Consider the following 25,988-nt stretch of genomic DNA (forward strand, 5'->3'; position numbering starts at 1 on the left):
AATGTTGTTTCTCTCAGCCAATAGAACTGCTGGGCTCCCGAGTTGACCTATTCTTTTACAAAATCCAGTACAAACGTTGTAGAATGTTTAAATGGCTCTAACAGTTTATTTATGTTTCCACATACACTCATTCACCAGCACCCTGTCAATAAACAGCATCGATGGCAGGCGTTGCTAACCCGGGCCTCGACAGATGCTGTACGGATATCATAAGTCTGATTCGCATATTTGGATGGGCAAAGATTTTACATGAAATGCCCTTCCTGACACAACCCTCTGTATTTATCCAGTCTTGGGACCGGCAATGATACCTTGGCTTGGACCCACTCGTGTCTACATTACTGGAATTATGAAAATGAATAAAGTTTTCTATGATATTTAAACGGGTCTATATATGTTCTATTTTCTAATAATTGCTTCACCTGTTGGTTCTTTTTCATGAAGCTGTTTAACTGTAGTTTGATTTATCTCATTTTTGTTCAAGTCTTGTATCTTGTCAGGTGTCCTTTCAGCTCTTTGGTCTTGGTTATGGTGGAACAGTTACAGTCTGATTGTTTAGGGGGTGTGGACTGGTGTCTTTCATACAGATAACTAATTCAAATTACAGGTGACCAGTGCAGGATAAAAGAACTTCTTAAAGAAGTAGTAGCAGGTCTGTGAGGAATAGAAATCTTGTTGTTGGTAGAAAATTAAAGCTTGTTTTCTGCACCATTATACAAATAAATGATTTAAAAGCATACAGTGTGATTTTCAGGATTCTTTTCTTGCATTGTCTCTCCCAGTAAATGTTATTAACCTCTAATCTTTTTAGGTGAGAAAACTTGCAGAATTTGTGACAGAGCATAGACTTTTTTGCCATAAAGGTCGTGATTACAGGATGCATATTTGCAAAAATACATACATATTTTTCACATCTTTACATCTTTGTGGCTTTAAAAGAAAAAAAACCAAAGTTTTGTATTTCTCATCTCATGTTGCACCTCATTATCTTTTCCTTTAAACCATTTAGATTCAGAAGAAAGTCTACCTGCTGCCTATTTAGGAGTCATAAATTAGGTCCAAATCATAAATCTTCAACCACAAATGTCAGATCAGGCAGAACAAATCCCACACATACCATTTACACAAATGTGGTTTATTAGAAAAATGCTACCATGATCAACTGTCATGTTAAATTATATTACAAACTTCTATAAGAAGGCTTAACATACAGTGGTCCATAAACATCCGGACTAGGACAATGTTTAGTTTTGCCTTTATATGCCACCATATTGGATTTTTAATCTGCCAATTAAGATATGACTTATGTGAATATTTTTTCTATTTTACTTAAAATTTTTTAACAGAAAATAATATGAAGAGTCAAACTGCTAATATTTTTATGGTGTTTGACTCAGAATTAGAAAAATCCTAGAAAAACAGGAAAGCTTTCGGGAATTACAAAAGGAAATGCTTTATTTTTTTCAATAAATTCTTTTAAAATACTATTACTTTTGAATCAATTCATATTTAAAGTAAGGTGGAAAAAACACTTGTGTCTTAAAGATTTGTTTGAAAGTTCTTTAACATAAACTTGTCATTTTAAACCCCTTGTGACAGAAAGAACATTTAAAATGTTCCTGTACAAATAATCAGGGACTCAGCTGGAAGTACAATAGCATCAACACAAGTGGCACAATGCTACATTGATAACTGCAATGGGAATATTTCACATTGTGGCTAAACTCTGTTAATATAGAAAACTGTGTGACCTATGCTTTTAGCTACTATTGTTATTTTCAAGGCTGCAACATTTACGAACAAAATTAGTTAGACGAGCTAGGATAGTTTGACTTATAAATAAGACGAGTTTTAGGTCTAACGTTAACAAGACTACCTAATGTAAAACATCTGCTGCTGCAGCCAGTGAATAAAATCAAAGGTAGGATCAAAGAAAAAAGCTTCAGCTTCTGTTTAGTTGCTTCATGACAAAGAGTGTAACGTCCTGGAACTAAGACATGGTGCTGGACCGTTTGGCCTTTTTAAGAATGTCGCACTTTTTGCGATTGGGGCGCCGGCAGCGTTCATCAATGCTCGGCACGCATTCGTAGTGCCACACCTCCTCCATCTTATCCACGGGATACACTGCCTCCACATAGTGACGGATGAGCCTCAGTCGGACAGGGTCAAGCTGCTTTTTGTTGCAAGCTCCTGAGTGATTGTACTGTAGGCGCAGGTTCTCCTGGGTGAAGAGCTCAGGGAAAAGGCGCACCAACAGGCGGGCGGCAAAGTTACCCACAGAGAGACTCTGCTGAACAATCTCTCGTATCTCTGTGTCTGACAGCAGGTATGTGGACGGAACAGGGAAGTCTGGTTTGGACACAGTCAGCTCCTCCAGGGGAATCTTACAAAAGTCTTTGCTGCTTTTCTCAGGGGGTAAGGAGTGAATGTCGGGATCCTCTTTCGGGTTGTCTGGATGGAGGCGGCTCATTTGACAGAGAAAGTCCTGCTCTGATTCGTGACTGTAAACTTTACGCTGCTGCAGGTACGACCTCCTCTGCTCTGTGTCACGCCTCCTGCACCTTTCATCCAACTTACCCACAAACTCCAGCATCCACACTCTGTTATTCTTTGCTTGTGGGTAGACTAACTGCACGTAGTGACGGATCAGACTTACACGGACCGGGTCGAGCTGCTTTTTTCCCAGAGAGCCACTGCAGTTGTACTGTTTTCTAGTATTTTCGTGGGTAAAAAGTTCAGGAAACATGAGTACAAGTAGTCTGGATGCAAAGTTACCAATGGACAAGCTACATTCATAGTTGCTCTTAAGTTGCTCTCTTGTCAACATGTACTCCTGTGGCGCCGGGAAATCAGGCGAGGGAATTTCCAAACTGTCAAAATCCACTAGTGGAAGAAGCGACTTTTTGGATTTGCGACTGGGCCTGTCATATTCTGGAACCTTTAGAATAGAATCTTCATCGGGAAGGCTGGCTAAATCATAGCCTTCATCATTCATGTTGTCCGTTTCACTCCCATTACCATTGCTATGGGGACCCTCCAGAGCATACTCTACATGTTGAATGCACACCTGAAGCCAGCTTTCCTCAGGCACATCAGGAAAATAGGTTTCCATGTACTTTCTTAAAATCTCCATCTTATCAGACTCCAGAATCACTTGTCCCATGTTGGTCAAACTACTACAGCCTTCTGGTATTTTTGCCTCTTCAAAAACCTCAGGGAAAAGACGGTGCACGAGTAGGATGACAAAGTCATCAGGGGAGGAGAGCTCGTCCAGTTCTTCTGTGCTAAATCCAATGTCAGACCTCCCAAGGGAGTCCTGCTGGTTGTCCACAGACCCATGCTCCCCCTGATCCTGCTCATTGATACTATGAGATTGAGGATGGTCTGCCTTTGTCCCAGCGCCCAATTCTGTATGCTTCCTGAGCAGCCGGGCGCTCTCCATGTCCCTCTGCGCCCAGAAGCGATTAAAAAAGTCGTTAATCTGGAGAAGACATTCTTCCTGCCAAATGTTGTTGTTTTTGACAGAGGGGTAGCATACCTCCACATAGTTACGAATCAGCTGCAGATGGAGAGATTCCAGGGTTCTCTTGCCTGCCATGCACTCATGAGAGCACTCCCTGGCTTTGAACAACTCTGGGAAAAGATGGACGAGCAGCTGACAGCTGAGCTCTCCTGGACTGGCTGTCTGCTCCATCAGCTGATTCAATTCATTATGCGTCAGCTGATACTCAAGGGGAGGCTGGAACTCTGTCACCATCTCTGTCTGTTTGATCTGCTTCTTTATCCGCATGACTTCAAGGGTTAACAAGTCCACTTTACTATGCAGCTGAGTCATGCTTGAATTCAAGCTATTGAGAATGAAAAACATTTTCTCAATCAGCGGGTAAAGGCTGGAGTCTGTTTTTGAGGTGTGGCTAGTTGACTGTGTGTTTGGGAAGGTCTCCTCTGAGCAGTTTTGCTCTGGAGTTTGTAGGTTGGACGACAGGATGCTGCTGCTTAGGTTGAGTTGATTCAGGTTTCCGTGACTGACCTGCTGCTCCAGACTCGGCGTGTTCCTCCTGTCAGAAATTTTATGCAAGATGCTAAAAAGAGGCTTTTTGTATGAAATGCTGGATTTCTCCTGGATACCCTCCTTGTCTGCACTTGTGGTAAGGCAAAGGGGTTCGTACCTGCTGCCATCACCTATAAAGCGTTTCCTCGACTAAGAAAACAAAAAGAATTAAATTATGCAAATATTACTAAACACATATCAATATAAGAATTTAAATGTTGTAAACTGGCTTCGTTTTACCTCACTAGAGACTCTAGGTCTTTTGCTGCTGGTGGACTGATGTGTATCAGAGCAAAATTCAGCAGATGACCTTTTATTGACCTCTGTAGTAGCAGGAGCTCCTTCTTCTTTATCATCTTGTGATTGTCCACAAACCGCAACATCTTCCATCTCCTCCTTAACCTCTTGAACATTGTTTTTTTCTGGAAATCATGATATATTTGTATTATTTTTTTATTTTTACTATAAATAACTGCCCTGGCAACAACAATTTCATCAATGAGATTAACTCACCTTTATCAAGCATGGCTTCATCGGAAATTTCCCCATGTTCACAGGAATTCATAGCCTAAAAGTCAATGAGAAATGTGTGAAATCTCTGTAGGTAAAACAAAAGGAACTAAAAACCAAACACACACAAGGAGACCCTCACCCCACCCCCTCAAAGGAAAAAAAAAGTTTAAAGTCTGACTGCATGATCAGGGATGTCCCAATCAGGTTTTTTGGGTGGCCCTGATCAAGTTCCGAGTCATTGGATTTTGAGTATTTGCCGATAGATAGCCCCGACCCGATACTTCTTTAACACATTAAAAAATGAACACATTTAATAAGTACATCCAGACTGTCTCAGTCATCTATCCAGCCATCCTGCTCCGCTTATCCGGGACAGGGTCGCTGGGGCAGCAAAGGTATATAAGCAAAGATGTCCAGACTTCCCCTCTCCCCTGCCACTTCCTTCAGCTCCTCTGAAGACCCCAACAAGTTCCCAGGCCAGCCGAGAGACGTAGTCTCTCCAGCGGATCCTGGGCCTTCAGCCAGTGCCATGCCTCCTGGAGGCATTTGGAATAGATGCCTGAGCCACGTCAACAGGCTCCTCTCGATGTGGAGGAGCAGCGGCTCTACTCTGAGGTTTCTTTGGGTGGTTGAGCTTCTCACCCCATCTCTAAGGGAGCGCCCAGCCACCCTATGGAGGAAGCTAATTTCTGCTGCTTGTATTTAGTACCTGTTTTTTCTGTTACGACCAAGAGCCCATGGTACGCCATCAGTACTCGAAACGAAGATCGACCAGCAAATCAAGAGCTTTGCTTTCTGGCTCAGCCCTCTCTTTACTACAAGGGCCGTTACACAAACGGCGCTCTAATTCGCCTGTCAATCTTAAACTCCAATCTTCACTAATTTTCCATTAATCTTCACTCTTCTGCATCGAGGAAATCCTGTGGTTCCCAAACCACACCCCCTCCGCCCCCTGGCTGTGCCTAGAAATTCTGTCTATAAAGATTATGAACAGAACCTAAAAGGGCAGCCCTTCTGGAGTCCAACATGTACCAGGAACAAGTGTGACTTACCACCAGCGATGTGAACCAAGCGCCTGCTCCGGCTATACAGAGACAGGACAGCCCTTAGTAAGGCTCCATGGACCCCATACTCCCAGAGCCCCCCCACATGACACCACTGGGGACATGTTCGAAAGCCATCTCCAAATCCACAAAACATATAAACTGGATAAGCAAACTCCCACTCCAGCACCCCAAAGAGGGTGTAGAGCTGTTCCACTGTTCCATGACCAGGGCGGAAACAGCACTGTTGTTCCTGGATCTGAGGTTCGACTATCGGATGGACTTTCCTCTCCAGTACCCTGGCATAGACTTTTTCAGGGAGGCTGAGGAGTGATTCCCTGGAACAACCACCCGTCTGCCAGTTCAGTGGTACAGTTCCGACTGCCTCACAGTGCTGCAGAGATATGTCAGCCAAGACACTCTTACAGCATCCAGAGACTTGAGGTACTCTGGGCGAACTTCATCTATTCAGTAGCCTTGCCACCAAAGAGCTTGTGGACTACCTCAGTGACCTCAGCTCGGGTAATAGACAGCCCCACCCTAAAGTCTTCAGCCTCTCCTACCTCGAGAGAAGATGTGTCAGCAGGGTTGAGGAGACCCTCATTGTATTTCTTCCACCACCCCACAATGTCCCAAGTCAAAGTCAACAGCTCCCCACCTGCACTAATAACAGGGCCAGCAGAAGACTGCTTCCCCTCCTGAGACACCAGACAGTTTGTCAGAATTTCCTCGAGGCCAACAGTTAGTCCTCTCCATGGCCTCACCGAACTCCTCCCAGGACTTAGTTTTTGCCTTCACAAAAGCCCGGGCCACAGCTCTCCCGGATGTGGGAGTTAAAGACGTCCCTGACAGAGAGCTCAGTCAGACGTTCCCAGCACACCCTCACAGTACATTTAGGTTTGCCAAGTCTTTCCGGCCTCCTCTGTCAGCAAATCCAACTCGCCAACAGGTAGTGATTGGTGGACAGCTTTGCCCCTCTTTTTACCAGAGTGTTCAAGATACATGGCCAAAGGTCACCTGAAACGACTACAAACTAGGGTGTCCTTATGCCACATGAATTGATGGACACCTTTGTGTTTGAACATGGTGTTTGTTATGGACAAACTATGACGAGCACAGAAGTTCAACAACAAAAGCGGTGAGCGGTGGCTCAGGTTCAGATCTGGAAGGCCATTACTACCAATCCCGCCCCTCCTTGGTCACACGGGCATAGAAATCCCCCAGGAAGACAAGTGAGTTCCTCATTAGGGCACTTTCCTATACCCCTTCGAGAGACACCAAGAAGGACGGGTACTTCAAAGTGCTGTTTGCCAGAGGCCTGTCCCCCACCAGAAGGCGAAGGGACACAACCCTCTCGTCCACCGGGTTTAACTCCAACACTGGGAGATCCAACCAGGGGCAAAATCCAGGGATCATTCCCCTATTTTTCAACATCTAAATGGTTTGTTTGACTGAATGAAATGAAGGAATGACTGAAAATTTCCCAATCTATGTATTTATCCAATGTGACTGAAAATGACATTTTGACTACAGTATACAAACTGAAAAACAAGACCTCAAAAGGACAGTAATGGGATTGATATGAAAATAATAAAAATGACAATATATTGTATTGTCAAACCACTACATCATATCATTAATCTTTCACTGAAATTGGGAATTTTTCCAGAGAGGATGAAAATAGCTAAAGGTATTCCTTTTTTTTTTTAAATGGAGACAGACATACTTTTAATAATTACAGACCAGAATCATTACTTTCCAAATTTTCAAAAGTTTTAAAAAAGTTGTTTGTGAACAAACTAGACAGCTTTATTAAAAAAAAATTTGTTAAGTGAGAATAAGTTTGGGTTTCATTCTAATAGGTCTACAGGTTTGGCTGTAATGAAAATAGTTGAAGAAATATCAAAAGCAATTGACAAAAAGAAATACACAATAGATTTTTTCATTGATTTAAAGAAGGCTTTTGACACGATAAATCATTCTATCCTGATTTATACATGACTGATCACAGCAGCTCCAGGACTGCCACAGGAGCAGGAAGGCAAATGAGGAGTTGGAGCGCTGGGGCCTGTGGGTGGGTGCTGCAGCGAGGAGATTGATTTTGGGTTTGAAAGATTACTTTGAACTTTGAACAGAACTTTGTCGCTCTGTTCAAAAAGTCTTAATTTGGATGCAATAATTTGTGGACGACTGAAGCCCAAATGGCAGATAACACACGTCATCGTAAGAAAGACGCCGACGGTGAGCACGCCTTAATGAATGAACTGAGAGCACTCAATGACAAAATGGATAAAATGCAGACAAAAATGGACAATATGCAAAGCAATATTGAAACACAGATGGATATAAAAATGAACACCCTCCGGGGAAGCTTGGAAAAAATCATTTTTGACGGACAAGCTGCATTTAAAAGTGAGCTGGAGAAGGGGGTGAAGGAAGTGCGCAATAATCTGGATCTGGAAGTTTCAATTATGAGTTCCAGAATGGACGATATTGAAACTAAAATGAGGAACAGAGAAGTGCGGGGAAAATCTTTTGACCCAGACGTGTCACTGATTATTGTCGGGCTGCCTCAAGCGGATGGAGAAAATCTCGAGGCTAAAGTGAAGGAGCTGCTGCAGGATGGATTGCACTGTGACCCGGTGCCAACGCTGGTAGCCACGGAGCGCGTAAGGCAGAGAGGACGGCAACCAGGCCTGGTGAAAGTGGAGCTCGCATCGGTGGAGGATAAAGTGGCTGTTCTTCGTTTGAAGTCAAAGCTAAAAGATCATGGAAACTACAGGAGAGTTTATGTGTCATCTGCAAAGTCTCACGCGGAGAGACTCATGGAAACAAATTTGCGCACCCTTTTGCGCGAAATCCCGATGGCTAAAGACTACTATGTGGCTGGAAATGGGCGATTGATTAAACGGGCCCAAACGTCAAGCAGTCCAGTGCAGCGTGGGGCAGGAGTGTGACGAGACAGTGCTCAGCCTGTAAGTACTGAATTTGTTTTAGTTCACTGGAATGTGAACGGCTGGACGCTGAATAACTGTGAACTAAGAGCGCATATTCTCATGTCGCTAGAGCCTGATATTATTTCTTTAAATGAGACTCATCTATCCAATTTGATACCGGAGCTGGATGGCTTTACTTGGATTGGACACAATCGGATTGTGCACAGAAAAGCTGTTAAAGCATCTGGGGGTGTGGGAATATTTGTGAAAAATACTCTCTTGGACAGTTTTTCTTTGAGGATTGATAAAACCTATGATGGGATTCTGTCTTTACGTTTTGAACATGGTTTGTCACAATTTTCGTTTAAAGTAATCTCATGCTACTTGTCCCCTGAAACCTCTACTTGGGGGCGCAATGCTGATCTTTTTTTTTGCCCATTTACTTTCACTAATTTATGCATCTGATGCTGATTCTGTTTATATATGTGGAGACTTGAACAGTCGTATAGGATGCTTAAAAGATTTTGTGGATGAGGATGATATTCCCTCAAGAGTTGTGTTAGACACGATATTAAACAATCATGGACACGCTTTTGTTGAATTTCTTAAAGACTCTAAATGTTGTGTTTTGAATGGGAGGGTAAATCCAGAGAATGATTGCTTCACCTCTGTGTCTTTTAAGGGTAAAGCTGTGGTGGATTACATTGTCACCCCGCACACTGGTTTAAACGAGTGTGTTGAATTTAAAGTTCTCACCCCTCTGGAGCTGATAAAAAGCAACAAGTCTGATCTGATGAACCTCATTGATGACAGAAGTAAACTCCCCGATCATTCAGTTCTCTATTTGCGTTTTAAAACTATTGAAACAAATTTTTCAAATAATATGCAAGCTGGTTTACAAAATAAAAAGCCAATCAGAAAACTGCCTGTTCACTTTCTGGAGTCAGAAGTCTGTTGTGAGTCTCTATGTGAAATTGGTCTTCAGCTGAGGGAAGGTAGACAAACACAGGAAAATCTAAACCATTGCTATGGCTGGTTTTGTGATGTTTTGTGTAAAGAATTGGATAAAAATAGACCAAAACAGAAATATAAAAGCAATAAAGGAATATGTAAAAGAAATCAACCTTACTGGAACAATGAACTGCAGAGTCTATGGGAACAACTGTGTTTATCAGAGAAAAAGTATTTAAAATGCAAAGAAATGGTTCTGAAAAGAGAGCTTCTTTCTGTGTTTAAAAACTGTCAGAGTCATTTTGATAAGAAGTTAAAATTATTTAAAAGACGTTTCAGGAGGGGGTAAAGCTCTTCAACTACAACTGCATTTGCAAAATAATAAATCACAGTTATTTTGGAGGGAAATAAATAAACTAGGACCTAAAAGTAGAAGGCCAATTCCGCATGAGATTTTAACAGACTCTGGAGAATCTGTTTTTCTAGCAGAGCAAGTGTTAAACAAGTGGGAGTCAGATTATAAGAACTTGTTTACCTGTAATAGTAGTTCCCACTTGTTTGATGACCAGTTTTTTCTGAATATGTGCAAATCCAAAAAGACAATAGTTTAAAAATTTCTCTGAACTACTCTGACAAAATAAATCAAGATATTACAATTGAGGAAGTTCTAAAAGTCATTGAGAAAACTAAACTTCATAAAGCTGCTGGTGTGGATGAACTATCAAACGAGGTTCTTAAGTGTCCCAAATTGTTAACTACTTTACATTTTCTCTTTAGATTCTGTTTTAAGAATGGCTTTATACCATCTATTTGGTATAAATCGATCATCAAGCCGATTCCAAAATCCCCTCAAGCAGACCCAAGAGTCCCTCTGAATTATAGAGGCATTAGCCTACTGAGTACCGTGTATAAAGTGTTTTCTAGTGTTATAAATAATCGGTTATCTGAATACCTAGAAACAAACGAAGTCCTTGTAGAGGAGCAGAATGGATTCAGGAGAAATAGAGCGTGTATTGACTATATTTATGTTCTGTCCTCGGTGGTGAGAGCTAGATTGCAAGAAAGTAAAAGTACCTTTGTTTGTTTTGTGGATTTAAAAAAAGCATTTGACTCGATAGACAGAGATCTTCTTCAATATAAATTACTTATGTATGGTATTAATGGTCAATTTTATAAAGCAATTAAAGCTCTGTATAAGGCTCCATTAGCCTGTGTGCAGGTGAATGACCTAAAAACAGGATGGTTTTCCACACCATTTGGAGTTAAACAAGGAGATGTTCTTTCACCAACTCTTTTTTCTATCTATGTCAACGATTTAGCTCAAGAAATTAAGAAAACTAACTTGGGTATTGATATCAATAACTGGAACTTGAGCATATTACTTTATGCTGATGATATTATTTTGATAGCGGATGAGGAAATAAAATTACAAGGAATGTTAAATACAATGAATAACTGGTGTAACAAATGGAGACTCACTATCAATAGTGATAAAACACAAATCGTTCATTTTAGAAAGCCTTTAGTACCTCAAAGTAATTTTCTGTTTTATTTTGGTAAAACTACTCTCATGTTTACTGATACCTATAAATATCTTGGTTTTGTTTTTCATAAAAATATGATGTTCTCAGAAGGGAAGCAGCGGTTATCAGATTCTGCTGGGAGGGCGCTTGGTGCAGTGATAAATAAGATGAAGGTTTGTCCTGAGTTGAGTTTTGACACGTTTGGTAAATTGTACGATGCCATGGTGGGATCTGTGTTATTTTATTCTCCAGGAGTCTGGGGTTATGAAGACGCTCCTGAGTGTGATAAGGTTCAATACAATGAGATATTTTCTGGGTGTACACAGGTTCACCACTAAAGCCGCCATTGAGGGGGACATGGGGTGGGAACCTTGTGTGATCAAACAAAGAGCAGAAGTTCTCAGATTATGGAACCGGCTGGTGACTTTACCTGCAGAGAGACTTGCACGTAAAGTATTTGATTGGGATAGAGCTCATATTTATCCCTGGTGTAAAGATGTGTTGAACATTCTGTCGTCTGTGAACCTACAATCATTATTTTTTAATTGTTTGAAATGTAAGATAGATAATGTTAAGGAAACTTTAGTTGGTTATTATGAAAAAGACTGGAAAATGAAACTGCTTCAAAAACCAAAATTACGAACTTATTTGCAAATTAAGGACACATTTTCTGCTGAGCCATATGTTATATATAACTTAAAAAGAGGACAAAGATCCTTATGTGCTCAACTGAGAGCAGGAGTGCTCCCCCTACAGGTGGAAGTAGGGCGTTTTAAAGGCATTCCTGAGGAGGAAAGACTCTGTGAGGTCTGTGAGCTGCTAGTGGTGGTGGATGAATTTCATTTTTTGTTTTATTGCCCTTTGTATGAGAAACAGAGACTTTGTATGTATGACGTCATAGAAAAGAAATGTCCAGATTTGTTTTGGTTATCTGAAGACAAAATTTTACGTTGGCTTTTTGAAAATGAAATCTTTCGTTTGGCAAATGTTGTGTCAAAAGCATGGACAATAAGAATGGACACTATGTATTCTGTTAGACTCTGATTAGGGGGGTTATTGGTTATTGGATTCCTTTTTCTTTTTGTGATGGGGATGTATCTTTATGCATTGTGTATTTTGTTTTGTTTTTCAGTGTCATATAAGCCCGTGTGTGCTGGGCACATTAGTGCATGACACTTAAATAAATAAATCAATCAATCAAAATATACATTATATGCATATGTTGTTTACAAAACAGACAACAATACGTGCAGTTTGGAGGGAATAAGTCTGATCTCATGAATATTATTTGTGGATTTCCACAAGGCTCAATTTTAGGACCTAAACTTTTTATTTTATATTTAAATGATATTTGTGATATTTCCAAGTTGTTACAGTTTGTTTTACTTGCTGATGATACTAACTTATTCTGTTCTGGGGATAATCTGAAAACCTAGGTTGTAAATAATGAAAAGATAATGACAAGAATTAAAATGTGGTTTGATTACAACAAATTACCTTTGAATCTAACAAAAACAAAGTTAATGGTATTTAACATTGAAGTGATTTTGTCCAATTAACAACAAAAACATAGAACAGGTGTCTGAATTTAAATTTTGGATGATAGCAGAATCATTTCCATGGTGAAGAGGAACCCGTTTACAACAGCCAGCCAAGTGGACAACACTCTACAGGAGGTAGGTATATCAATATCCAAGTCTACCATAAAAATAAGACTGCATGAAAGTAAATACAGAGGGTACACTGCAAGATGAAAGCCACTCATAAGCCTCAATAATAGGAAGGTTAGATTGGACTTTGCTAAAAAGCATCTAAAAAAGCCAGCACAGTTCTGGAAAAACATTCTTTGGACAGATTAAACCAAAATCAACCTCTACCAGAATGATGGCAAGAGAAAAGTCTGGAGAAGGCGTGGAGAAGCTCCTGATCCAAAGCACACTACATCATCAGTAAAACACTGTGGAGGCAGTGTGATGGTCTGGGCATGCATGGCTGCTAGTGGCACTGGGACACTAGTGTTTATTGATGATGTGACACATCAATGAGGTGTTCAGAGACATACTGTCTGTGCAGATCCAGGTGAATGCAGCCAAACTGAGTGGACGGCGTTTCATAATACAGATGGACAATGACCCAAAACATAGAGCCAAAGCAACTCAGGAGTTTATTAAAGCAAAGAAGTGGAATATTTTTGAATGGCCAAGTCAGTCACCTGATCTTAACCCAATTGAGCCTCATTTCACTTGTTGAAGACTAAACTTCAGACACAAAGGCCCACAAACAAACAGCAACTGAAAGCCGCTGCAGTAAAGGCCTGGCAGAGCATTCAGAAGGAGAAAACCCAGCATCTGCTGATGTCCATGAGTTCAAGACTTCAGGCTGTCATTGCCAACAAAGGCTTTTCAACCAAATATTAGGAATGACCATTTTGTTTTCAGTTATTTCATTAGTCCAATTACTTAGGAGCCCATGAAATGAACGGATTGTGTTTAAAAAATTCTTTAGCTTTTCACATTTTTATGCAATCTTTTTGTTCAACCCATGGAATAAAAGCTGAAAGTCTGCACTTCAATGGCATCTGAGTTGTTTTATTTAAAATACACTGTGGTAATGTTCAGAAACTAAATTAGAAAGAATTTGTCTCTGTCCAAATATTTATGGTCCTGACTGTATGTACTAAATGAATGGAATGTATTTACTGTGTTTATAACTGCATATGGTAAAATCTGAGTACAGGTGATGGTGTGAGAAATATAAATATGATGCAATGTTTAAAAGGGAGCAGACAATTATAAGAATTGTATTATTCAATTATGCTCCTTTCCAATCATGAACATTTTCAATATTGTAAGACAAACATAAAAACCTTTTGGACAATCAATAATTTTCATTTAAAGGAACAAATACATAAATGAAATTGAAAAAAGGAGCACTTCTGTGAAGTAGCTTGAAGATTCAAGTAAAAATAGTGCAACTATTGACTAGTAAAAATAGTCAACTATTAACTAGTAAAAATAGGTGATACTTAGTCATGTGACTGTAGCTTTAGGATCTTCAGAACCTTTTTGATCAGATGTAATTCATGTCTCCATTAAAAATTTGTAGAAAATAACTTTCTTTTAAAAAATGTTAAAATTATTGTAGCATCAATATGAAGAAGAGTTGTAACAATGTAACATTATTAATTTAGTTTCCTTGAAAGTAGGGCTGCACAATATGAGGAAAACTCGCGATATGCGATATTGGTGATTAATATTGCGATAACGATATAATTCGCGGTATATAAACAAACAGCAAAACAACCAAAAACATCATCTCCATTTCACTGCAACAGTTTAAAAATGATACTCCAAATGACCCTCGTCGACGTAGGAGGCAAATATCAAACATAAAAGGGCTCATCTGATTGATCAACAACGTAAACGGGTCCTTTTGATTGGTTAAATGCATAAAGGGATTTATTTCATTTGTTCAATATTTCAAGCTGCCATGAGATTGTTATAGCAGATTTAAGGTAACCATTTATTGCGATTTTCGCCGTCTTTTGCGGTATGCATATTGCACAGCTTAATGTCGCGATAACGATAAATTTGCGGTATATTGCGCAGGCCTACTTGAAAGACTATGGATTTTTTTGATAACTTTTCCCCGGAGCTTGCGCTTTGTAGACCGTCCCTTGGCAACTGCCTCCCTGCCGGCTCTCATTGTCGGATAGAGCCACCCTCAATAAAAAAAACAAAAAAACAAAAGCCTGATCTTTTTTCCTTTGAAATGCCTTTGTAGGTCCTAGTCTCTGTTAAGACCATTGACCGTATAAGATATAAAAATGCGAATCCCATGTGAAGTCACCTATAGAAAATGAATTAATTTGCCATTTTTCCGCAATATGTCCTTCATGGAACCAGATGTCCTCAGTAAGCTGTGATTGGCCCATCTATCTTTCTATAGCAACCGCTCTCTCCAATTAGGAGTGGGCTCATTAGAAGCCCACACCCCTTCCACCAGTGGTGGGGCGTCAGGGCCTTCAAGGCCTTTCTCTGAACGCCTAAAAAAATATCTGAATCATGTGTTCATTTGTATGTTTTGTCCATGTATACTCCATTAAATCATTTGTTGTTATCATTTGTTTTGTTGTGTGGCACTTTGTAGTTGTTTGTGGTTTTTGTGTAGTTTTGTTCAAGAGAAGCTGTAGGGGTGAACGGCCATTTTCTATGTACCCCTAGACATCAAATGGGCCATAACAGTAATGCATGGTCCGCCACTGCCTTCCACTGAAAGCGGGCTTTGGAGAATCTTTTAATGTTCTACGCTACTTTTATTGAGGAAACTGATTCGTAAAAAATACAAGGACCAGGAAGAAGGAGCACATTACTCCATATTTGAAATCTTTGCTCAGCTTTATGATTGATTTTAAGGTTCTATTGTTATTTTATAAAAGTTTAAATGGAATTGGTACTTCATTTTTATCAAATTTACTTAGTTTATGACCATCCCACAGCCCTCAGGTGCAGGTCTGCTGGTGGTCCCAAAAGTCAGTGCAAAAACCAACGGCGAGGCCATATTTCAGCACTGTGAGCCTCGCTTGTGGACATGAGGGCTTCATCAGCTGTGGAGGTTTTAAAGAAAATACTTAAAACTCATCTTGTTAGTTCTTTATTTATTTATTTTAATTTTTCCTGTCCAACAACTGAGCAAACAGATGAGAGCTGAAGGCCTTTTGTGTTGGACAGGTTTACCTATTATAATAAGGGTTTATGTGTCTTCGGATTGCCAGGGTGTATATTTGTATAAGCCCCTTTTTTTAATTATTACATTTTATGTTTTAAATATATATTTTCTTTTTTTTAACGGTGAAACGGTGTCGCAGTTATGACCCCCCGCTAAACCCAAAATCCCCCAGCGGCCGAGTGGCACACTCAAGAACGCATGCAGTTTGTAACAGAAATGAATACAATGGAAATGAAAAATTAGAACACAGTTTTCTTTATTAACACATAAACAAATAACAGTAACAACTAACTAACTAACTATTTAGGTGTTGTAGAATGTCTATGTGTATGTGCTGAAACCAGTGTTTCAGAACGTGTGTGTATAGGAAGGAGGAGGGAGCGTGTGCAGCACAAGACTGTTGGGGGTGCGCGTTCATGTTTGGTATTACTGATATAAGTTAGAACAGTAAGGTTTCCCCAGAAGAACGGTGATTGATTTTTTATTAACCCGCTGTGGAGGCTCTGAGGGTCCGAACGGGGAAATGAACACTGAAAGAAGATCCCCCAACGGCCCTGGAGAGGATCTCTCCTTCGTCCCTCCACGGCAGTGGGATGCGGTGATGGTCACACTCCTATTTGATCCCACACTTTCCAACTACTGTCACGTTTTTTGCTTAGTTTGGAGGCGTTTTGATCTATACTAACGCGAGATTTATAACTGAATTTTTTAAAATAAATAGTAACAACCGCTATAGGGCGCTGTAGGTATCTGTCAGTATTTGCTAGAGATGGGTAGATGAGGCCTCGTGAATCATTTCGGCACATTGTCCAAACTGTATTGATACTGTGTCGATACTGTGTCACTTGATACTGACTTCTGCTGAACCAAAAACATCATTGCAGGCAACCAAGTTTTGAGAAACTCTGCTGATATACTTATTAAATTTCATGTAAACACAATATTTGTCATTGTAGTTCCTCAATCCCATGTCTCGCTCTCTAATGCACCATCATTGGGGAAGTTCTTTTAAGTTTGACAGTTCTGCAGAACAAATGCCCCATTTAACCACTAAAACACAAAATTATTCATTTCAAATAAGAGTCCGTTTGAAATGGAATTGTATTCTGCTCGATCAAGTAGACACCATGAGGAACAGGAGAAACAAAAAGACAAAAACACTATTAAAACTATTAAATAATTCCATGAACCTCCTTTTAACACCACATTAAACACGTTAAGTAAAGATTCAGTAAAATAAAACGTCAAACACAGGTGGCAGGGGTTGACATAGCCCAGAAATTTGCACTGGCCCTGAGGGCCAGTAGTTTTTGAAAGTTACTGGCCCGACACCGCGCACAGCGCGACCCCAAACGACGGACGCCGCAGGCGGACGCAGCAAGCACCGCATGTTTTATTTACTTTTTTCCTCTGACTGCCTTGAGGTTCTGCTTTTTGTTACTGTTGCAAAGTTACATTTACTTATTAGATCTTTATAATTAAGGATGTTATGTTGTTCAAATTTGCAGAGTTACTTGTTTAAAGTTGCAAAGTTACATTTACTTTTTAGTTACTTTAGTTACTTAATTAAATTAAATAATTGAAAAATTTTGATTTGATTCTTTGAAATTAAGCTTAAAGCTTAGTGCAGGGGTGCTCACACTTTTTTGGCGTGTGAGCTACTTTTGAATGGACAATGTCTTAAAGATCTACCTATAAAATATATATATATATATATATATATATATATATATATATATATATATATATATATATATATATATTAAATACCATTAGTAAATGTTAGTTATATTTATTAGTTACATGTTTATTTGAACATTCTTGTTTATATACTGATGATTAAGAACTACACAGTAAGATTACACAGAGATACTTTTGTATTAACAGATGAGGCGTTTTATTACCAAGACAGAAAGCAGCAACCATCGTATGTCATGCTCTGCTGTAAACCGTGCAATGCGGGGAGCATCATGGCATTTCAAAGGCGCTGCTGGCGCCGTTCGCGCATGCCACGGAAAAAACAGCTTCCTTAATGAGCTCGTATTTATCGGACGAGAACTGCAGAGCTGATAGCAAGAGGAGAAACGCGGGGCGGCTTCAAAAAACACTCCGGTTGTCCGGAGTGATCTTCTGCCGGGGATTTGACGTGCCGCAGGGCAGAAAGGGACTTTCTGATGACAGAGTTTGCGCTCAGTGTTTTTAAACACGCGTGTGCAGTGACGTATGACGTATAAGAGGATGTCTGATTGGCCGTTCTGCATGTCAATCAAGTCCCGTACTTCTCAGTGAGGATTTTGAGTGGCTGGTGGATTTTTAAGAAGTACTTTTATTTATTTTTTTAATCTTTTCTGGCCCGCGATCTACACTCATGTCCTTGGAGATCGACCGGTCGATCGCGATCGACGTAATGAGCACCCCTGATCTACACGTTTTCGCAAAATATACTTTATTGAAAAAGGTGAAAAATATATTAACCGTTAGATATTTTAGTGGCCCGAGCAGACAAGTGAAAAATAAAGTCTTGTGGTCCATACTGCTCGAGCGAGCTGGACCGGGCCAGCGGACAAATGGCTATGTCGAGCCCTGGGTGGGCTGGAAAAACGGAGGCGCACAAGCTCAAGATCCTTCAACAGCTGGAAGCTGGGCTCGAAGCCAGGCTATCAGAAATAGTTTTTTTCCCCCTACTCTGTTAAACTCACCACTGGACTGATTTAACACCCAAGTGACAGTAATGTAACCAAGAAGATCCGATAATTTTTCAAATAAAATATCTCTCAAAATAAAAGACAGTTATATTACAAGTCTAAGCTAACTAAAACCTGACAAATTGACGCAAAAACTGCCCAAATCAAAATTTCTCCGCAAAATCAACATCAAATCCACCCAAGTGGGAGGAAAACCGCATCTACCAGTAACAACTGCGGGCAATAGGGAGTGAGAGGCACGGCGCAGGGAGTGAAGGAGTACAGTAATAAAATGTTTCCCACAAAAGCCCTTGAAGTCTGAACACAGGACTAGCAGAAAAAGTAAATTATCAGAAAAGATGAATGTGTTTAATGTGTTTATTATAGTTCTAATCACGCACATTATGCAGAACTTCAAAAGAAAAGAAAAGTGCAGTGATGTGGTGATCGTCACACCCCTAGCTGGACCGCAGAGTGAATAGCAAAAGGGCCAACAAGTGCTAAGCATTCTGGGAACTCCTTCAAGACTGTTGGAAGGTCATTTCAGGTGACTACCTCTAGGAGCTCATCAAGAGAATGCCAAGAGTGTGCAAAGCAGTAATCAAAGCAAAAGGTGGCTACTTTGAAGAACCTAGAATATGACATATTTTCAGTTGTTTTGGAGATAAAACGAAAAAACTATTAGCAAATCAACTGAGGTGAACAAGCAACACAAACCATTCATACAGTCAAACTCCAATCTGAAAAAATGAGTAACAAACCAAAAAAATAAACCACTGCAGACCAAAAGTTTGGACACACCTTATCATTCAAAGAGTTTTCTTTATTTTCATGATTATGAAAATTGTAGATTCACACTGAAGGCATCAAAACTATGAATTAACACATGTGGAATCATATGCATAACAAAAAAGTGTGAAACAGCTGAAAATATGTCACATATGTCAATATGTCTTCTTCCTCAGGAAGCTAAAAAGGACTGGACTCTCATCTCAACTTCTGGGGAACTTCTACAGAGCAACCATAGAAAGCATCCTCTGTCTGAGTGCTACAGTGGAATACGGGAAATGCACCGCTCAAGACAGGAAGGACTTGGCCTGAGCGGCGAAAACCGCACAGGAGATTGTGGGAGGACGTCTCCCACAACTCAACTCAGTGTACGACAGCCGGGTTCGACAGAAGACTGGTGGTATAGCTGCAGACCCCGCCCACCCGGGACACCAACTGTTTGTACCTCTTCCCTCTAGAAAGAGATACAGGAGCATCAGAACCCACATGAACAGTCTGAGAAACAACTTCTACCCCAGAGCTCCAGAGCTCTGGAGTCTATCCACCCGCTCATCACCCCAATCACACAATTGTGTTCAAGAACGCACTTGTAGATTTGATTCGAGAACTTGTAATATAGAATGTGAATACTTGTGCATCAAAAATCTGCATCTGTGTGTAAATATCTTCTGCTGTGAACTGACAAATTTCCATTTGCACGAGTTCATTTAGAGTTCCAACTTCAAATCTGTGATTCCAACTGCTCAAATGTGCTTCTGCGTGTGCTCGAATCTGCTGGCGCAAATCACAAGTGCGCTACAACTGCACTCTGAATTCTCACACATTCCTTGCGAGAAACTTGTGTCAAAACTCATCTGGGTCCGAAAATGGACATGGGGGGGTAAGAGGAGGCGGAGTCAACCAATCAGAGGGCAGCACTTACAGGACTTGGTAAAGTTAGAAAAGTCTTCACAGATTCGGACTTCCTGCTTCAATAACTCTGATAAACGTTCAAATGTGACAGCAAGTCTCTCAATCATTTTGTATTAACACAGAGTGAACTAAAAGCTAAATGCATTTCTAAAGAAAAAACAGTTTTTTTCCTGCATTTTAATGAGAAATGATCTCTTCGTGCTGTACCCCTTTTGTAATTTACACTAAACTCTATTTAGAAAAAAAAAGGGAAGAAGAGAAAGGACTGTTAGAGAAGGGGAGATAGGAGGGTGATTACAAAAGTAAATACTGAAGCATCACAAGGCAACAAGTTACTGTACGTTTATAATCATTACTGTCAGGTTTAGATGTAGAAGACATGTCAAAGGGGTGGGGCCTGTCCACACATATCAGTGTTACAAACCTACCTTTTGGCTCCAATAATGTTCATATACAAACAAGTAAACATGGACATAAAACAACTAACATTCACACACGCATATGTATGTGTTCAGACCAACACGTGAAACATCTAATTCATTCATGCAAACTATTTGTGCAAAGGTGAGATAGCACCTGTGCTCCAGTGAGGGTTTCTGTTCTTCTGAGGTGGATGATGGAATGTGAAAAGAAGGAGGGAGAGTGCCCAGTCGTCCCCACTCCATGTGCCTCTGAAGAGCACACTGGCACTACTTGGATCACCTGCTTATTTAAAATCTTATTCCTTTCCCAGAAACAACTACTCATAAAAGGTATCCTGGCTGCAAAGAAACTGGGTCTGTGGCTAAAATATAGCAAATACCATTTGATAGGTAAAATAATCCAGTACTGTTCAGAAAGATTTGGCAACCATTCTTACATTTTTTTCTAGACAAATAAACTTTTACAAGATAAAATATAGATGCCTTAATGTATATATTACCCCTATTTTCATGTTTTTTCCCTCCGTTTTTTTGTTGCTTTCTTCTTCTTCTCCTTACTTTAGTTTGCACTTCCTTTTTATGCCAATTGTGGATTATGTTCACATAGGCTGACTAGAAATGTTGTTTTAGCATCATATTTTGTGTACTCTTAAAAGATTAAAATAAAATTTAAAAGATCATGACAATAAAATAATATGTTAGTGGCTGGGTAGCTCGGTTGGTAAGGTGAGAGGCTACAATGCAGGAATCCAGGGTTCGATTCCCGGTGGGGGATAAACAATGGTACTGGGTCAATTACCATATCAATGGCTAGGAATGAACATCACCCAGTGAGGGCCCTTAGACGAGGCCCTTAACGCTACTGCCTCCCGGGGCGCGGTTATGCTGCAGCTCACCGCTCCCCTAGGGGATGGTGAATCTCCATTGTGGGATCAATAAAGTATCAATTATTATTATTAAAAAAGCAAAACAAATTTTAATATACATACATTTTAGAAATTAAAACAAAATTCCAGAAACCAAAATGCATTTACAAAAAAATAAACAAAACAAAAATTAAAGATTCCAGAAAACAAAAGTAATTTCCAGAAATCAAATGAAATCTGAAAAAAACAATAAGAAACCAGAAAAGGTATGTACTACAGGACATCACAGAATGGATAATGACATTTTATTTATGACACTTGAGGTTTTGCAACTGCATCTGATTGGTACGGAGCATATTCAGTTTTACTTCATGCCAAATAATTTTCTGTTGAAATGATAGACAAACGTCATCATTCAATCAGCAATGTGCCGTATTACCTACATTTTCCGATTTTTATAAAAAAGAAACATTTTTTTTGCAAAACAAAAGAATGTTTTAGACAAATAAAATGAAACAAAAGGACAACATATAACTTTGAATTCTGGAATTACTTATGATTTCTGAAACATATTATTTAATTTTGTTTCATTTTTTTAAAATTGTGTTTGGTTTCTGTTTTTTTCTTTCAATTTCTACTATGCTATGGTGTTTTTTTTATTATTACGGTAGTTTTGCTTTTTGATTGTCATTGTGACCTTTAAAATTTTTCTGCATCGAGTGATTTGTTGGTGTGATTTGCACTTCAGGGCCATTGTACTAAACATATCTGAGTTGTTCATTTAACAACCTTTTAATGCAGCCTAAAGGCCCGTACACACCGGGACGAATATTCGCCAGGCGTTATTCGCCAGCGTTTTTTGTGTTCACACCCAGGCGATTTTCGCTGACGATGAGCCGAGCGAACATGCAATTTCATTCCCTGACATTAGATGGCGCTTAATGTAAACAGAAATACTCCTGTACACAAGGTGGCGCTGCGCAACTTTACGCTTCTTAAAGTCGCTTTTCACTCAGAAGAAGAGAGCAAGTATTTACGCGCTTGTCAGAATAATACAAAGAAAACATGAATATTTCAAGCACCAGTAGCTCCAACTGGTGCTTGGTTCGGGGATATTTTAGAATGTCCGTCATTATTTCTTCGCGGCAGTGTAGACGCTACTTGGCGTCTATCTTCTTCGCTGGTATGTGTGCTCAGCAAGGCAGTTTTGTGTTTGAGCACCCCCAAGTTGTGTTTTACTGTAACTTCAGAAGCTCCAGACACGTGTGCAAAAGCGCCATTCTCATTGGTCGAATAGATTTCGACGCGTCGAAAAAAATAAACGAACCCGAGGCGTTTTTTTTTTTGACGCTTTGACGTATGGCGTTTTTTCGCGTTGGTGTGCACACTCTCATTGGTGCCCTTTGTTTAGTCACGAAACAGTTAAATGTCGGCGAAAATCGCCGGCGAAATTCGTCCCGGTGTGAACGGGCCTTAAAAGTAGAAATGTGGATGAAAAGTGCGGAGCGGGTCTCCCTTGGGGGGTCCTGGCTCGTACCTGGGGTCGGGGCGGGGGGATGCCCGGAACTCCTGGGTGGTGGTGGGGTGCTCGTCTGGGGCTGTGGGCGTCCCTCTCCGGTGGGGCCCTGCGTTGGGCTCTTCCGGCGCGGCGGGGGGCTGCTCTCCTGGCTGGGCTGGGGCGGCGCTCTCTTTCCCTCTGCGCCTCCCTGCTCTCTGGCTCTGGGGGCCTCGCGGCGGTCCGGCTGGCCCTGGCCTGGGTGGCGGTCTTGGTCGCCCGGGGGGCGGTTGTTCCCTGCCTGTTCCCGTGTGGCGTTGGGGGAATTCCGGCTGCCGCTGCTGCTGCGGCGGGGGTATGGGTGTGGGGGTGGCTGGGCGCTCCTCCTCCTTCTTTTCACATTCCACCATCCATTTTAGAAGAACATAAACACTCACCTGAGCACAGGTGTTAGCTCACCTTTGCACTAATAGTTTGCATGATTGAATGAATGAAAGATTTCACACTAGTTGGTTTAAAGGCATAGGTATGCGTTCGTGAACACTATCTGTTTTGTGTGCATGTTGACATGTGGACATTTTTGCGGCTAGCAGGTGTGTTGATAATATTTGAGTGTGTGTGAACAGGCCCCGCCCTTTTTGTACTACATTTGAACCGTACCGTAACGATAAACAACCAGTAAACCTGTCTGCTCTATGCTGCTTCATGGTCTTACCCCCTTTCCCCTCCTATTATCACCCTCCTACCCCCCCCTCTCTCTAACGTCCCTCTCTCTTCTTCCCCTCTTTCCTTTTCCGTCCGGTCCAACACCAAAGATTTTCAAACATGATTGAAATTAATAAATTTTGGCCTCAATTACAAAAGGGGTTTATTCAGACATACCTTTGGTTTGTCTGAAGATGAATAACCCCTCTTGTTAAAATAAAATATGTCAAGAGGCCCTCAGCTCTCATCTGTTTGCCTAGCTGTTGGACAGGACAAGTTAAAAAAAAAAAAAAAAAAAAAAAAAAAAAAAGAAATGTGGATGAAACAATACTTAATTTATTATATGTAAAGCACAATACTACAAGTACTTTTGATGTGGTTATAAAAAAAAGAATCAGTGTGACTTCTGCTAATGTCTTTATGTGTTAGTTACTGTCAACATACTGCCTATCTGTCACAGCTAGTGTGAACACAACGTGACCAGATGATGCTCTGCCTTTGACCTAACATGCGCTCAGACACGTTCCTGAGAACAGCTAAAAAACGCAAATAGTACTTCATGGCCTTGTACTTTTATCTGTCAGCATAAATAAGATGCACATCGATTCTCCACGGACGCTGACAGTAGTTTGCGAGTTTCCTCCGAGCTCCCTCCCTCCAGCGCTCATGAACGGCTACTTCCTCATTCTTCCGCCCCTGAACCCTTCAACCGAAACAGCAAACCCCGCCGAGGGTCGCTAGTTAAAGAGCCCGGAACTACCCCGCATGTTGACAACTTGTGAGTGACTTGGAAAATAAAAATTCTTATTTACTGTGTATTGTACTGAGGCGATATGTTTGCGTGGACTAGCTCCCCCCATGACACAGGGCAAATTAACGGTAACGCGCGTGACCAGCGCACAAGGCTCACCTTCAGGAGTCTGTGTCCTCCTTCAGGACCGTCAGGGAGGCACTGTACATGTCTGCGGCCTGTGGTTTGGAGGTAGCTGTTACCTGCCTGATGTTTTTCTTCTCCTTTACTTTTTTCTTCCTCTCGCTCCTCTTCTTTGGTGTCTCGCGTGACGTGACGTGACGTGACGTGACGAAGCGCGCGCCTGCTGTGTCACTTCCGCACAACTCGGGGGTGGTGGAGGTTACGTTTAAATAAAAATTGTAAATGTCTGTGTTTACTACCGATATTTTGTATTTTGTATATATTCCATATATCCAGTTAATGAAATATTAACCCTGGTCAACTGTTATTACAAGTCACGTGGGTTAAAAAGTCGTAATAAAAATGATTTATTAAGACTTTTGGCTTTTACTCAGCTTTTACTAAACTTCCATTATACTAGAGGATTTATTGGGTTGCATTTAAAAGCTAAATAAATCTTTATATATTTACTTTAAAAATTAAAAGAACCGGCGAACAAAATAACCCAAATAATTATGCAGGATTATTTAAATAATATTTACACAGAGCTGATTGTTTTATTCTCTTTTGACTAATCCAAATTCTAGATTTTCTGAGTTTTTTTAAATTACATCCTATCCATTTGTTTTCTTAATTTTATCATAATCTGAATTTTTAAACAGACAAGATTTTATTTTTTCTTGTACATTAAAACAATAGTAGGTCAGGGTTTTAGGGCCAGTTCACAAACTCATTAATTAACAAGTTTATATCTCATGTATTTATATCTCATATATAAATCTCGTAAATTTACGATAAAAAAGTCATAGATTAAAGAGGAAACATCAACGTTTTCCGTTCATGATCGGAGCCTAGCTAGAAGATGAAATATGTGGAGCCTTTTGTGAAGCATTATTTCTGGATAGGTTTAAAAAACAGAGATTCTGAACCTTTTGGCGACTCAAAATCAGATTATTTTCAGTGGAGCAGGCTTTCCGGGGTTCGGTAAAGGTATGTAAAATAAGGAGCTCAGAGACACGTTTGGGTGTAGAGGACCGCTGCAGCCTTTATTTTCCTTTTCATTCACTTTTTATTTTTAACTTTATTGTTCAAAACAAATAGAATAAATATGTATGTTCAGAGGAGGGATAGTGGATATATTGGTAGAAGGATGTTGGAGATGGAGCTCCCTTCCAGGAGGGCAAGAGGACGGCCAAAGAGAAGATATATGGATGGAAGAGGACATGAAGTTGGCTGTTAGGGTAGAAGATGTTCATGATAGAGTGAGGTGGAAAAGGATGATTCGCTGTGGCGACCCCTGATGGGAAAAGCCGAAAGACAATGAAGATGTATGACAAGAACAATGGTCATAAGAATGAAGAATGAAGTTCATCAGTCACCTTTCATGAATTCGGAATGAAACCGCTCTAAACCGGTTCTCGTGGAATTTCGCCTGTTCCTCCTGAGATAGTTTGGTC

The 25,988-nt window shown here is 40.4% G+C and overlaps 1 protein-coding gene across 1 annotated transcript; it reads right to left on the reverse strand.

Moving 5' to 3' along the window:
• Positions 1-1,119: 1,119 nt before the first annotated feature.
• bend3 (BEN domain containing 3) lies at positions 1,120-24,712 on the reverse strand. Its single transcript, XM_078940517.1, has 6 exons — positions 24,529-24,712; positions 4,565-4,619; positions 4,292-4,473; positions 4,170-4,201; positions 3,539-4,058; positions 1,120-3,448 (listed from the first exon to the last, which is right to left on the reverse strand). Exons 2-6 carry the CDS (start codon positions 4,614-4,616, stop codon positions 1,991-1,993), a joined length of 2,244 nt encoding a protein of 747 aa, XP_078796643.1. The 5' UTR covers positions 4,617-4,619; positions 24,529-24,712; the 3' UTR covers positions 1,120-1,990.
• Between the last annotated feature and the right edge of the window lie 1,276 nt (positions 24,713-25,988).

This window comes from Oryzias latipes, chromosome 22 (assembly GCF_053564925.1).
Source record: "Oryzias latipes strain Hd-rR chromosome 22, Olatipes_Hd-rR_3.1".
Classification (NCBI taxonomy): Eukaryota; Metazoa; Chordata; class Actinopteri; order Beloniformes; family Adrianichthyidae; genus Oryzias; species Oryzias latipes.